The sequence below is a fragment of the Prunus mume genome, linkage group LG2, assembly GCF_029339155.1.
Source record: "Prunus mume cultivar Tortuosa linkage group LG2, ASM2933915v1, whole genome shotgun sequence".
Taxonomy (NCBI): Eukaryota; Viridiplantae; Streptophyta; class Magnoliopsida; order Rosales; family Rosaceae; genus Prunus; species Prunus mume.
The window spans coordinates 44,831,583-44,845,334 of NC_142699.1; the positions used below are offsets into that span (position 1 = coordinate 44,831,583).

General features: G+C 37.7%; 1 protein-coding gene across 5 annotated transcripts; it reads right to left on the reverse strand.

Annotated features, from left to right (window-relative positions):
• Positions 1 to 13: 13 nt before the first annotated feature.
• LOC103322292 (RNA-binding ASCH domain protein) lies at positions 14 to 8,265 on the reverse strand. Of its 5 annotated transcripts, none has more exons than XM_089046837.1 (12): positions 7,737 to 8,265; positions 7,270 to 7,460; positions 7,105 to 7,165; positions 6,864 to 6,947; positions 6,350 to 6,461; positions 3,851 to 3,905; positions 3,687 to 3,774; positions 2,604 to 2,722; positions 2,280 to 2,405; positions 1,804 to 1,897; positions 883 to 1,037; positions 14 to 617 (listed from the first exon to the last, which is right to left on the reverse strand). In XM_089046837.1, the coding sequence occupies exons 1-12, from the start codon at positions 7,939 to 7,941 to the stop codon at positions 558 to 560; spliced, it is 1,350 nt and encodes a 449-aa protein (XP_088902963.1). In that variant the 5' UTR covers positions 7,942 to 8,265; the 3' UTR covers positions 14 to 557. The 5 variants fall into 5 exon arrangements, 4 of the variants coding, with proteins under 4 accessions (XP_088902963.1, XP_008222418.2, XP_016647708.2 ...); XM_008224196.2 differs by lacking the exon at positions 6,350 to 6,461 and having other exon boundaries at positions 14 to 400; positions 554 to 617; positions 6,899 to 6,947; positions 7,737 to 8,261; XR_016124452.1 differs by lacking the exon at positions 6,350 to 6,461 and having other exon boundaries at positions 14 to 400; positions 554 to 1,037; positions 6,899 to 6,947; positions 7,737 to 8,264.
• Between the last annotated feature and the right edge of the window lie 5,487 nt (positions 8,266 to 13,752).

Below are 13,752 nucleotides of genomic sequence, written 5' to 3' on the forward strand. Positions count from 1 at the left end.
AAGAGGGGAAAAAGAAGGAAAAACAGAAAATCATCGAGTACATTGAACTTGCCTTTTAGTTTCGGCAATTAGATAATGCTATGGCTACAGTATGTGCATTTTTCCTCAAAATAAATCAATAAAACAAACAATATTTGTTAAGTCTTAGAAGTTACAAGGGACAGCTTAAATCTAATATGTCCATAGGAGTAATTAGTATTCGGTATATGAATAACCAACAGGGGCTAATATAGCATGGAGATATAAACACAGCAGCTGATAGTTGAAAGAAATTGGAAAGGTGATAATCAGTTGAGATACCATGTGACTTACAGGAGAGTTCTCCGTGGCTTATCCATATGACAAATTGCTAGAATGTATTTCGAGTGCATCTGGAATAGCTCAGTCAAGATCTCCTTGTCTGTATAAATGGAAGCGATCAGGAGTGCAAATGTAGTGTGGAAAAGAAGAGGAACAATCTTTCAAAGCCTCATCAAGAAAAGCAAACAAGAGGGGTCCTTGAGAAGGCAATGCCTATCTGAACCAAAGAAGCTAAAGGCAACATCAGATGAACTTGTTTAGTGCTTCCATCCCTTTGGATGACCGTCTTCCATGTATGGCTCTAAAAATCCGATAAACTGAAAGTCCACAAGGAGACACAATCACTTTATTGCTTTTTAGAAAAAGGGCATTTCAATCTATATGCTTAAGCTTTATATTGAGGAAACTTGATGCTTAATCTTCTTTCAATAATTAATTTAACATGTTTAACTAAATGGTACAACTGTGGTTCAGGTTGCCAAAAGCCCCAACAGTATTAGTTAGACATGATTTAGGCCCATGGTGAAACTTTAAATTGAGTTGAGTATGGATAAAAGCATAGTTAGGGATGATCACAGATACCTTGCTACCATCTTCCGACCACCGTGCACCATATCCTTCAGCAACCCTTATTTCAAAGACAACACCGTGTGGTTGAACACTATGCACATTTAACCAGCAACAATGTGTCATTAATCGACTGATGACATCCAATGCGAGCCTGTTTTTATTGGAATCTAAAAAGAGCAAAAGAAAAAGGAAACACAACTGATCTTAATATAAAAAAACATAAAATCACAGTATTTGTATCAAAACATAATCACATGAATAAAACTTGTATTGGATGTCAAAATATTTCTAGTTTGATCTTGACTTAAATATTTGCAATTTAAGCACGGAATTTGTAGCAGTGCACAAAGCTTGTCACTTTTGACCACAGAATATGTACGCAATTCATTACCAAAACCAAAAAACATTTAAAATATATTAGGACCTTGACCAATAAGGTTAAAGTGTTTAGTGTTCTTATCCTCTAGCCTCTAAGTTATGCGAATATCTAAGAAAGATGTGTGAATCTTCTGTACAATCAACCTACAAACCTATATTAGTACTTACAAATTTTAAATAACACTATGATAGCGGAACATTGATGTTCAGAGGTTTTGTCAAGAAACATAAATATCATTATTATTTTCATAATTGTTCCCATACCTCTAGTGCTTATGCAAATTTCTAAACTTTAAATTATGAATTTCTTTTCTTCATAGTTTTGAATGGGAGTTGCGGTGTCCAACACCAGGTGATGGAAGCGTGATAGTCAAGAAAATTTATATAAGCAAAAGAAACTAACATAATCTAAAAAATCTCAAATTTCTAGGCCTTTAAAAGAAAGACAGGTTGTATGTAACCACAATTAAATGTGTGAAAGAATCAATAACAAACAAGATACTAATAATAATCTCCAGACTCTAGATTTAAATCAAGGCCTTGACAGTTTCTCACCACTTCCATCTAAGGTACCCCAATATTTACTGCTACTCCGATGTGCATGTTTTGCCAAAGCCCTAGCTCCATGAGTCAATGTACTACCTTCAACCTGTAGCCAGAAAGAATGAAGTAAATAAAAAGCATGCAATATATAAATCAGTCTCTGAAGCCTCTAGGAATAAATATGCAGAAAACAGAAAGCCTCTAGGAATAAACATGCAGAAAACAGAACTACAAACTCAGTATATTGTCTATCTTTTTTATTTGTTTATTTTATACCCAGAAATCCACCAATTCAAAACCTATGTGCTGTTTTAACACCAGTTGCTAGATTAGTCTTTCACATGATCACAAATAAGTGGCTTCATGATCAACAACCAGAATTCTTTTCTGTTTCTGATTTAATCATTTTAGGAGGTTTCTAAATGCCTACTCTACAACAAGAAAAGAGCATCTAACAATGCAATTTTCCCAAGCAATCATTGTTGTACATTCAATTTATATGGCAGCACAAATGATGACAGAAGAGTAGATGTTGGCGGGGGTAGAGCATCTGGAGTAGATCCTGTGGTATGTGCCAGACCAAGAAGGCCTTGAAGACCCCCCAGACTCAATCCCTGAATAAAAGAATATAACTGTCAAAACTTTCACACAACCATTGTGAACTTCTATCAACTCAAGGCAGCTGTCTACGTACAAAATGCTTCAATAAGAGGACATTAGAGCAATAGGTTCACAAGTGATCAGACTAAAAGTAAACTACACATCCACACTTATGGGAATGTGTCTAAGAATGCAGAAAGAAATACACTTACAAATAGCATTCTAGCTAATGAAATGTAAGGCTGGTGAGGAAACTTTGAAACACAAATCGCAAGGACACCATTTGACCTTTCCTTTTCTTCTGTGTAAAACTTTCTGTAAATTTGCACACCTGCAAGCTGCACACCCATTAGTATCGAGAAATTTTTACAAAAGCCATAAATCACTTGTTGATAACAGGAAAAAAATAATTAAGACATTTAGGGTGTTAGTGTGGTTCTTCCATAAGACCAAATTAAAATGGTTTAAAGCACTAAAAATACATATTAGGGTGATTGAAAACATGTTTTCCTAACATTCATGACTGATTGTGATCTCAATATTTTCCACTCAACCCCTTATACAAGTAACTTAGGAGATAAAAGGCACTAAATAGATTGAAGATCCAACAACTATAGTTCACAATGATGAGTGTAAGATGCAGAGGAAATTCTAGAGTAGCAAGATAGGTTGAAATATGGGTAAGGTTATATGCTGAATAGAAAAGGTCCTTCCTTCAGTCAATGTATAGTTGGAAAAATCCAACAAATAAAAACTTATGACTCTTCTTCGAACACAGAAAATAAGCTTAAATATTTCTGTCACAACTCAAAGTTGTGAATATGAGTGCCAGGGATATGATAAACTTTGCACCAAACCCAGTTTGCGCATTATGAAAAATCTTCCGCATTTTTAGGTATTTTTAATATGCTCATTTGACAGTTGATAACCTACCACTGCATCACTATATAGCCTGATCATAGTGCTGACCACAATTACGACCACTTAGGTAATGTGTGCAGACAGTGTTCTCATTATCAGGAACCAACCAGTGTTCTTGCACTCCCGTTTTTATATGATCAAATGATTATATTGTCCATAGTACTTTAAAGTTCGTCTTTTGAATATATTAACAAACTGCCAGATTTTGTTTCTCAAAAGCCCTTATATCCAGTTCAAAATCTTATAATCAAGATAACCATACAACAAGAGAAATCTTTTTAGCTATACGTCAAACCCTTATTAACTTGGTACCGTATGAGCTGATAAATCGTGTTACAAACTGGCATGGTACCTAAAAATTAAAAAGCAGCTACCTTGTTCAATGGTTTCAACTCCAGGAAGGACTTTAGAAAGACCCTCTGCCTCCATCATATCAGAGAATGAAGAATAACTGTGAATATCCTGTAAATGCATTAAGTCAAACTGCAGCCACATGGATATACAAAAACAGAAACTAATAACACAAAAGCATTGGCACCTGAACTTCAAATAGTAGACATTTATTGAAGAGAATCAAAGATCCTGAGTCAATTCTGCAACCAGAAAATGAAAACACATGAAAGATATGTTCATTTAACATACCCAAAAAAAAAAAAAAAAAAAAAAAACCTAGTGGATGAATAATTAATGGTTAAAATTGGAACATTGATGAGATGGAAGTAAAACAAAAACGGAATGGGAATCAATAATGCAATTCTTGAACAAAATCTCATGCCCGCATTAAAGCCAGTGCCAATTAACAAGAAGCATTATCTCTACTCTTCTTTTTTAGCATGGTCTTTCCAATCTTGAACCTCCGAAACAGTATGATGCGGACATCATTGATTAGTTTCCTTTTTTCTTTTGTTAGTTTCTTAGGTTCTCTAAGTTTCCAAGATTTCAGTAGGACTTCTAGTTTTTCCAGATATCTAAGTTTCCTATTTTATTTGGGTTATGATTTCTGTTTTAGTAAGGGATTTTTATCCTATTGTCTCTAGGTTTTAGTTTGCTATAAATAAACCCCCATGTAATTCATTAGAGATTAGGTTTGAGTTATCAGAAAAGTTTATTATTCCAGGGATTGGAGAGTTCTGGCGTGAAGCTAAGGTCGGGTGTGCCCCTGGAGTGATTCCAGATCTATCCTTCTTCGTTTAATTTTCTGTTTTCATTGTTTTAGCTTCCGCTAAACTACCTAAATCTACAATTCACCCATATCCTACATCACAGTAACCATGGAAGCATAATGTGCTGCAAGCATGGGATATTTTGTATAGATAAACAATAAATTTTTTTAAAAAAGGCTTATTTACTGTTTCACCGCCTGAAACGGACACTCGGTCTCACTTTACCCTCTCAAACTGAAATTTTCTTATTTAACCCCTTGAATCTCTAAAAATTGCTGAAATTTTCTTGCTATACCACTTTCATCCATTTCCATCCACAAAACCGTTAAATGTGATGACGTGGCATGGGCATTCTAGTAATTTTAGCTCCTTATTATCTTCTTTCTTCTTTCTCTCCCTCTGCCTCTCTCTTCTCTCCCTTCCAGGACCCAACCTCCATCACACCCCAATCGCCCTCCCCCTCCTCTCTCTCCTCTCTCTCTCTCTTCTCTCTGCCTCTCTTTTCTCTCCCCTCCCCTCGCCAAACCCAACCCCCACCCCAGACCTAATCCTCCATGGAATTACTCAACACACCCAAACCACCACCACCATTCAAAATTTAAAAAAATCTCCTCGACAGCCACTCCCCATATTCTCTCTTGGCAGAGAGAGAGAGAGAGAGAGAGAGAGAGAGAGAGGCAATAGAAGAAGAGGGGGAGGAGTAGGGTGTGATGGGGTTGGGTCTAGGCAGGGGATGGGAGAGGAGAGATGCAGAGAGTTTGACAGAGGCAGAGAGTTTGAAAGAGGCAGAGAGGAGAGAAGAGAGAAGAGGGGAGGTGGGGTGCGATGGGGGTTGGGTGGGGGAGGGGAGAGAAGTGAGAGGCAGAGAGAAGAGATAAGATAGATAGCCAAAATTACTAGAATGCCTATACCATGTCAGCACCCTTACGGTTTTGTAGACAGAAATGGACAGAATTGGTAAAGTGAGAAAATTTCAGTAATTTTTAGAGATTCTGGGTTTTAAGTGAGAAAATTTCAGTTTAAAGGGGTAAAGTGAGATCGAGTGTCCATTTCAGGGGGTAAAACAGTAAATAAGCCTTCAAAAAGTGTACTATGAAGGTTGAAAGAAACATAAATAGTGGACAAGAAATAACTACAAAACACTATCAACATAATAAACTCAGCCACCAATCATAATCAGAACAATGATCCATCACTGCTCACGCATCCCCCCTCTCCGCGGAGAAGAAGCATAATGATTATATTAATAAGAATGGGATCTACAATCAAAGGGACCAGCAGTTCACAAAACATACAACCCTCATCCTCCAATAAACAAGAGACTGAAAACAGTATATGAAATGCAGAATCCAACCATGCATAAAATAGAAACAAAGATGCCCAAACAACAATCAGGAGAACTATGATAGACCAGCTTCTCAATCCACATGACAATCACGAAAGACGGAAGAGACCAAAGTTCATAGAGGCCCAAAATCTAGCCTTATCCCATAACTTCCACAACTTTGCTCTCAAAGATTAAACTGTTCCTTTCCTTACCATCCATATCACCATAAAATAGCTAGGGCACTGTCCACAAAACTTTTAATAGGCTCCACCTTCAAAAGCACGAAAACTCTAAAATAAAGATTTACATGATAAGGCAGCAACCAACTCAACCCATACCGCTGAAAACAATTATACTCCAGCCAAAAAGCCACCAAACAATGAATGAACAGATGATCAATGGTCTCAGCATCCCCTCACACATAGGGCACCAGTGAGAGGACAAACAACAATGTGGCCCCTTCAGTTGAAAAACCTCACTAAATATTCACCCTTCCATGAGTAGCAATCCAACCAGTTGAAGAAAGCCCTAGCCAAAAGATAGGTACTTCCTAAAAACCTCTTCCTTCGTTAGATACTGACTCAAGACTGTACTATGATCTAAGTCCCCCAACCCTTTTTTCTTTTTACTTATCAGGAACCCCCATTCATAAAGCTCACCTGTATGAAGAGGAAGGACTAGAATTTATGGATATGTTTATCTTGAACACGCATTGTCCTTGTGATGCTACATGATTCTCACACTTATTAAGATATTGTTGTAGGGCTTTCCTCCAATAAATTGATGGGGTGAGAAAATTCAGTTCAGTTTTTATTTAATGGAAATAAACAGACAAAATAAATAAATAAAATGGAATGCTATGTACAGAATGCATGAAAAATAAACATAGCAATGCATTTAGGTAGTTAAATGAGACTCTTGGCATAAATGTTAGACAATGTAACCTACGCAGGCCTTTGTTAAAAACTTTAACTGAATGGCTATATTAAATTGAGAATAAGAAATTATATACTACTTTAAACAGACACCACTGTTAAAAATATACCAACAAGCCTACATACGTACTGGTATATGCATGAAACTCAAATCGTCGTACCTACTGCAATTACCCAAAGCACACCTCCCTTCAATTGTTTTGAGGCCATCTATGGATAATGCCAAATAAATTGATAGAATAAGCTTCACTTCGTAGAGGATAGAAAATTATATCAAAAGATTTTCAACCATCCTATTTATTACAAAAATAAAAATCTAGAGACGTGCCTGGAAACATGGAATTTTAGAATAGAAACTCATTAGTACCTTTAAGCTGCGAAAAGAAAGGCTCCTGAACATGAAGCTCAATTTTAACAGTCTTCAATACCTGGTGAAAAGCAACAAATTTTTTCTTTAAATAATGAAGCTACTTTAAATATGAAAACATCAAGATTAAATGTAGCAAAAATGACACAGCTAATTGTAGTTTACATTTACTAATTCAGATCCCTTCTCCGAGATCAGCTTCTGCCATTCATTTTCTTTCTCCTTCAAGGAACTTTCTTGATGAATAATGGACACATTGTTGCATGTACCGAAAAGGGTACCAGAAGCTATGGATTCATGCAAAGCCAATGCGAGACGCTTGTATAAAGGGTATGGTGGAACCCCTTCAAAAATACCTGCATAATGGGTATATTTGAATACAATACAATCCAAAGAGTCCATGAATCAAATTCAGATGACAAGTCACCTAAAGCGTGTAAATCTCAATCATACAATGCATATATACATTTCTGGCCTCACGCACATACATACATTACATGCATATTACATGCATAAACCCACCGGAAATTCAAAATCAAAACTTACAATGAAAAGCTATTAAAATTTGGGCATAGTATCCAAGAATTTTCCTGCAAAGCAATGGAAAATGAAGGATGAATTAATTTTTGTACCAGTAGAAGAATCGGAGTGGGAAGGGGAGGAGAGGTCGTTTGGCTCGGATTTGAGGAGGCGGGAGCAAAATTCCTTGGGCAGCCCTAGATCGATTTCTAGGGTTCCGTTTGTGCAAGATTGGAGCGTGAACTTCAAGAGCTCTTCAATAGTGTCTTTCAGGTTAACCCTTGGCATTGACTCGGCGATATTCGATGCCTCCTCCATTTCTTGCTCTGCTTTTGTCCCAAAGAAAATGGGCTGACGCTTTTTACAATTTTCAACTGCCTTTTCTGCCCTAAGTTATTAACGAGTCTGGAGCTGGAACACGTTAAATTAATAGCCTCTTGGCGCCAAAAGTTGTCTCTTTTTTTTTTTTCTTTCATAAATTTCACTTTCCAATTCCCACAACCCGTGAAGAAATATTGTCAAAAAAATGCTACTAGCTCTTTGCTAAGCACAGGAATGCTTGATCGAGAAAAGCAAGCAAAGAAGCAGCAGGATGCGGAATATGAAGGGGCTAGGGGTAGAGCCAATAACCAATTGAAGAGCCCGCTCAATCATATGCTCTTGCCAATGACATGGATTGTACGTACTCTCGAGTATTAAGGCAAATATAAAAAGATTTCGGAATTCAAAAAAAACTCTTAACTTTGTTTTTTAAATTGAGAAAATTATAGGGAAATAGCTTAAAATGTCACCAATTTTATAATTTTAACTAAAAATACCACCCTTTTCCAATTTTTTTACAACTATCACCTATAAATATAAAATTATTGTCCACTTATTGCTGATTTTTCACAAGTTCAGAAATTTTGTTCTATCTTAGCTCACTCAGCTCTCTCTCTCTCTCTCTCTCTCTCTGCACGGCTCGCTTTCTCTTTGGTATCTGTCTATCGCAGCTCTCTGTGTCTCTCTTGGCTCTCTCTGTCTTGGCTCTCTCTCTAGCGCAACTCTCTGTCTCTCTCTTTGCTCTCTTTCTCATAGCGCAGCTCTTTTTCTCTCTAGCTTCGTTATGTCTCTCCCCTTATTCGGTCTCTTGCTCTCTGTTTGGAATCGCGAACCCCTCCCTTTAGGTATGTCTTCCAATAGCTGCTGCATCCTTGAAGCTCTAGTGGATTGCTGACCTCGAAAAGGTAGTGTTGATGGTTATTTTCTTAATATCAGTGGGATTATATGAAATGGGTTATATTTTGATTGTTGGGAAATAGCCTTCTATGCCACCCTTTTGCTAATTTTAACTAAAAATACCACCCCTTCCCAATTTTTTTACAACTAACACCTTTAAATATAAAATTATTGCCCACTTATTGTACCCATATCAGTTTTTCAAAATTCTCTCTCTCACCGTCTTAGCTCTTCTCTTCCCATCTCTCTCCTCGTATACCTCTCTCTCTTCGACGCAAAGTTTCTTTCCCCGTCAACAAAGGGCCGTTCATCCAAGCGGAAATCCATCGCTGACATCGACGAGGTATTGTTCATAACCATTTTCGTGAAATGTGGCGTTTTGTGAAGGTTTATGGTGTCCGGATTTCCGAGAAATTGGTTTGGCTGCTCGTAAATTGGGTTTGGGTTTATGGGTTTCTATGAACTGGGTAATAACGCGACACCCACTGTCAGCGCCACCGCTCGCAGCCACTATTCACGTAAATCAAACTCTTCATTTTGTCACAGAACGTTTGGGCTTCGTTCACTGGGTCAGTCCCAACTATCTATATTGTTTGATGAGATTTTAACAATTGAAATGACTGTATTAAACATTCTTATGTTGGACAGAACACAAACATTCTTATGAGATTTGAACAATTGTATGTCATTTTCTGCATATTATGAGCTTTTAGTTCTGAATTCATAAATTCAAATTAAAAAACTTATAGTTTGATGAGGCTGAAGCAAAAACTTCTGACATTATCAATATGGAACTAATAGGATGAATGTCACAGCTGGTTAGGTATCAGCTATCCATATGTGATGTGCCATGCCTTAAATGTATGCAATTTAGTATTTTAAAATCCTATATTCCAATTTAATGTAAATGGAGTGTTGTAGCATACGAAATATATTATCGGCATCATCTCTAAATTTGGTTACAACTTATGAAACAAAGGTTGGTGATATGAAAGGAAGAATTGAGGAACTTTACGCTACGTGATCGAAAGTTGCAAAGTGCACGGTTCTGGTTCGGTGAGTTCGCTTCAACATGTATTGGTGTTGGCCACATTTGGTATTTTTGGGAATTCCTAGAGTTCGACATTACATGCGCTGTCTCGCTTTTTGTTTCCCCTTATGTACGAATTTTCCTTTACATCACTCTGTCTGAGACAACTTTTTCTTTGAATTTCTAGCAACTTATCTTACTTTTCCCTTTGGCAGGATTAGAAGCTAGGTTCCATTTCAGAAAAGCAGGTAAAACAGCAATTTTTTTTTTTGTTCAATAAGAGAAGCCATAATTCATGAATGAGAAAGTGTAGTATTTATTAGAAGCTATAATTAATGTGCATATAACTCTGTTGTTTCACCACTGTGTAACACTTTTGTTAGTAAGATATGTGTTTGCTTTGGAGTACTTGCAGTGGCTGTTGCATTTATTTCGATACACACATCATTTTATTTATCCGCTTAAGGTTGTACTGATGGAAATGCCTCGTGCAGGAATTAGTAGCTGGGGTTTGAGCCATTGAATTAATAGGTCAGTTGTAAATAGCTGTGGTTTTGTTTATGTGCTGTAATTTGTGTTTATTTTTCACTTCATATCCTATAATAGGCCGTTGAATTGTGTATTGGTTGTTATTGTCCAGATTGCAACGGACTGAATTTTTTTTAATAATAATGACGTGCAGGGGAAGATGGTTTCTCGAATGAAGTTGATGATTGGAGAGGAAGATAAGTTCCAAGGAAAAGCATTGGCCTTTTCGCATACAAAGAGTGCAATTAGGACGATAAAGGAGAAATTCAGTGAGCAACAGCTACGAACCTTCAAAGACAGTTGTTTTGGTCACTTCCTACTAATTAAGGACTTGAAGTGGACGTCGCCAATTGTATACGGATTGTTCGAAAGGTGATCCAAAGACTGTTTCCCAAGTGAACAGGATCAAATTCATCGTTGGCAACAAGGTGATCCAATTCACACCGCAGCAATTTTGCCTCATACAGGGCTAAGGTTTGGAAACCTTCCCTTTATTCCCATTCCCAGTAATGACAACTGCTCATTGAAAAGGAACTACTTTGGCAACAATAAAACAGTCAGCCTTTTGGAATTAGAAAAAGCCTTCTCGATCACACTGATGGAGGATGTATTAAAGCTCGGATTTGTATACTTTCTTTGTGTTTGTGCTGTTTGAAAACATGTCCACATTGACATGCGATATTTGAAGTTGGCGGAAGACCTTGAAGAGTTTGGGAAATATCCATGGGGTGCTATGTGTTATGCGAAGACAAATGCGTCACTTCGAGGGCACTTTGTACAGATTACAAATGAGTGAAAGTGCCCAAAAAGTAAAAACAAAAAATCTGAAAAGAAAGTAAAGACAACGGCAACTGGTAGACCAAGAGAGTACCACCTCAAGGGTTTTGCCTTTGCACTTCAGGTGAGCAATTTTCCATATGTAAAGTTAAATATCATTTGTTTACAGTAATGGGTTCTAAAACAATAATGGGGAGAGAGAGGAGAGAGAGAGAGAGAGAGAGAGAGAGAAATTGAGAGCTGGAAAGAGGAGCGAAAACAGTAATGAGTTCATGTTTATTTTCTGTAATTATTACTTTTTGGGGGGATTGATTGGTTTAGCTGTTGAAGGATGAAGACAAAGAAAAGGAACTCAGTCCACTGTTATTATTTTTTGACAGATTCTTTTGACTAATGATATTGTGTTTGTGTGTGTGTGTTGGTAGATATTTTTTGTGAGAGAGAGAGAGAGAGAGAGAGAGAGAGAGAGAGAGAGAGAGAGAGAGAGAGAGAGAGAGAGAGAGAGAGAGAGAGAGAGAGCAAATTGGGTGGCTGTTCTAGGCTGTGGTATTTAAAAAAAGAAATCTAAACAGAAATAAAATAATTGATTAGTTAACAAATTGATGGGAAAGGGGAGAAAATGATGGGAGGGGGTCAGGGGTAGAGGGGAATTTAACAATAGAAAATAAACATAAGGTTTTATTTTATTTAATTAGTAATATTATTCTTTTTTGGCTGAATATGATATCATTAATATTCATGATTAGCCCCGTGTATTTCTATCAACAACCCTAAGTTAACACTAATTACCTCATTATAGAAATAAGTTGTCAGAAAAACAAGTTTAAATTTTCACCCCTTTATGTAAGGGGGGGATATTGGATATTAGGAAATCAATTTTTTCCTGATTTGTGTTGAATGCTCTTAAACTAATGACTAATGTGGCCCGAACCACTTTTAGTCTCTATGCATCTCTAGATGCCTGTATTTCTTTAACTTTTGTCAATCATAGGGCAAGGTTTAGACTGCAATTAAAACATGCTAATTATTTCTCTTTATTGTATGCTTGGCTTTTCATGCCCTATTTAAGCTTATAGCATGTGATCTCTAAGGCTTTTCTTCCTCAAACCAGATTTGGGCTTATGAGGTATTTCCAGCGTTGGCTGCACTACATTTGGTGGTGCACGAACATAATGCCTACATCCCTCATATACTACATTGGAGGAGCAACACTTTGCCGCGTTTTTATGAGCTAATGAGCCAAGTATTCGAGAACCGTGAGGTTAGTTCAGTTTGTAATGATAATCTTAGGCATATGAAAATCTAATATAATCAGGTTTCGATATGTCTATTGTCCTGCGTAAATTGCGAGGTTGATGTGCAACTTATTTGGCCATCTCATGAATCGAGAAGCAGCAGCCGTATTGGACTTGGGGTGACAGTGTTGACAACATCAAGAACTTGTTCAGTTGTTTGGCGATGACGCTGAACAAAAAACCAAGCACGTCTGCCTCTGTAGAAGAAAAAGATGAGGACATTGAAGAAACTGCAAGCCTTCCGTCGTCTTCTAAGGCAAGCATACCTATTTTCCAATATATATGTCATAATACAATAGGAAATTAACTGCTGTTTTGTTCCGATATATTTTGGAAATATTGTAACACTTGCATTCTAACGAATGCGGGTCAAATGGCGTCACTGAGTTACGCACTTTGAGCGTGACTTTCAAGGATGAAGGATGACTTCACCAAAGTTGCCAGTTCAAATCGAGCGCTTCGCAACATGAGTGGATGAGTTGGAAAAGCACGGTACGGAATGAGTCATTCAAAGTTGAAAGAAATAAAAAGTGTGTGGAGGATTTCCGCAACACACTGGCTTCAATGGAGCATTATTTTAAGGTGGAGATAGAGCAGCTGCGAAAACAAGATGGTGGGGTGAAAGAAGCTTGGGAAGGACGTGAGGACCTCGGTACTCCTCATATGAATGAAGGAGGCGACAATGACTTGTCGCCATTACATGACAATGTCAGTCCGCCTACAAAACCGGCAGCAAAAACACAAGTCCCCAGTGATGGAGCCGAACCTTCCGCAGCCATGGTCACAGTTCCTCGACTTACAAGTGCATGAAGCAGCTGCGCATGCACAATCCGTGAAGCTGCCTACCCCGGAAGATGTGGCGGGTGTGACGAAATCTGCCAAAGACTTATGTTTTTGTTAGAAGATTGGAAAATAGCGGCAGTGTGCCATCGGCAGTCCGATGAATCCTCCAAGTATACCTACAATTAGTATGGCTGCAGATGAAGAAGGTAGTTTGAGTGTTGAAAAAAAAGAAGTGGAAGGTAAAGGGTGTGAAGACAGAAGCGGCCGACCAGACATTGTTAAGTCCATTTACTGATCCTTTGAGGAAGAAGAGGACAATGAGTATGTCGGATGCGCCTGCAACCCCGCCATGTTTTGATCCATCAAAACCGCTGCCCATTGAAGATGTGAAGGCGAGTAATGATTTTTACCTTTGCTCTGGAAAAGCGATATCAGGTTCGGATTCTTGACCTTCAAAATCCAATCGTCATCGTATTAATATGCATCTGTATATTTGTC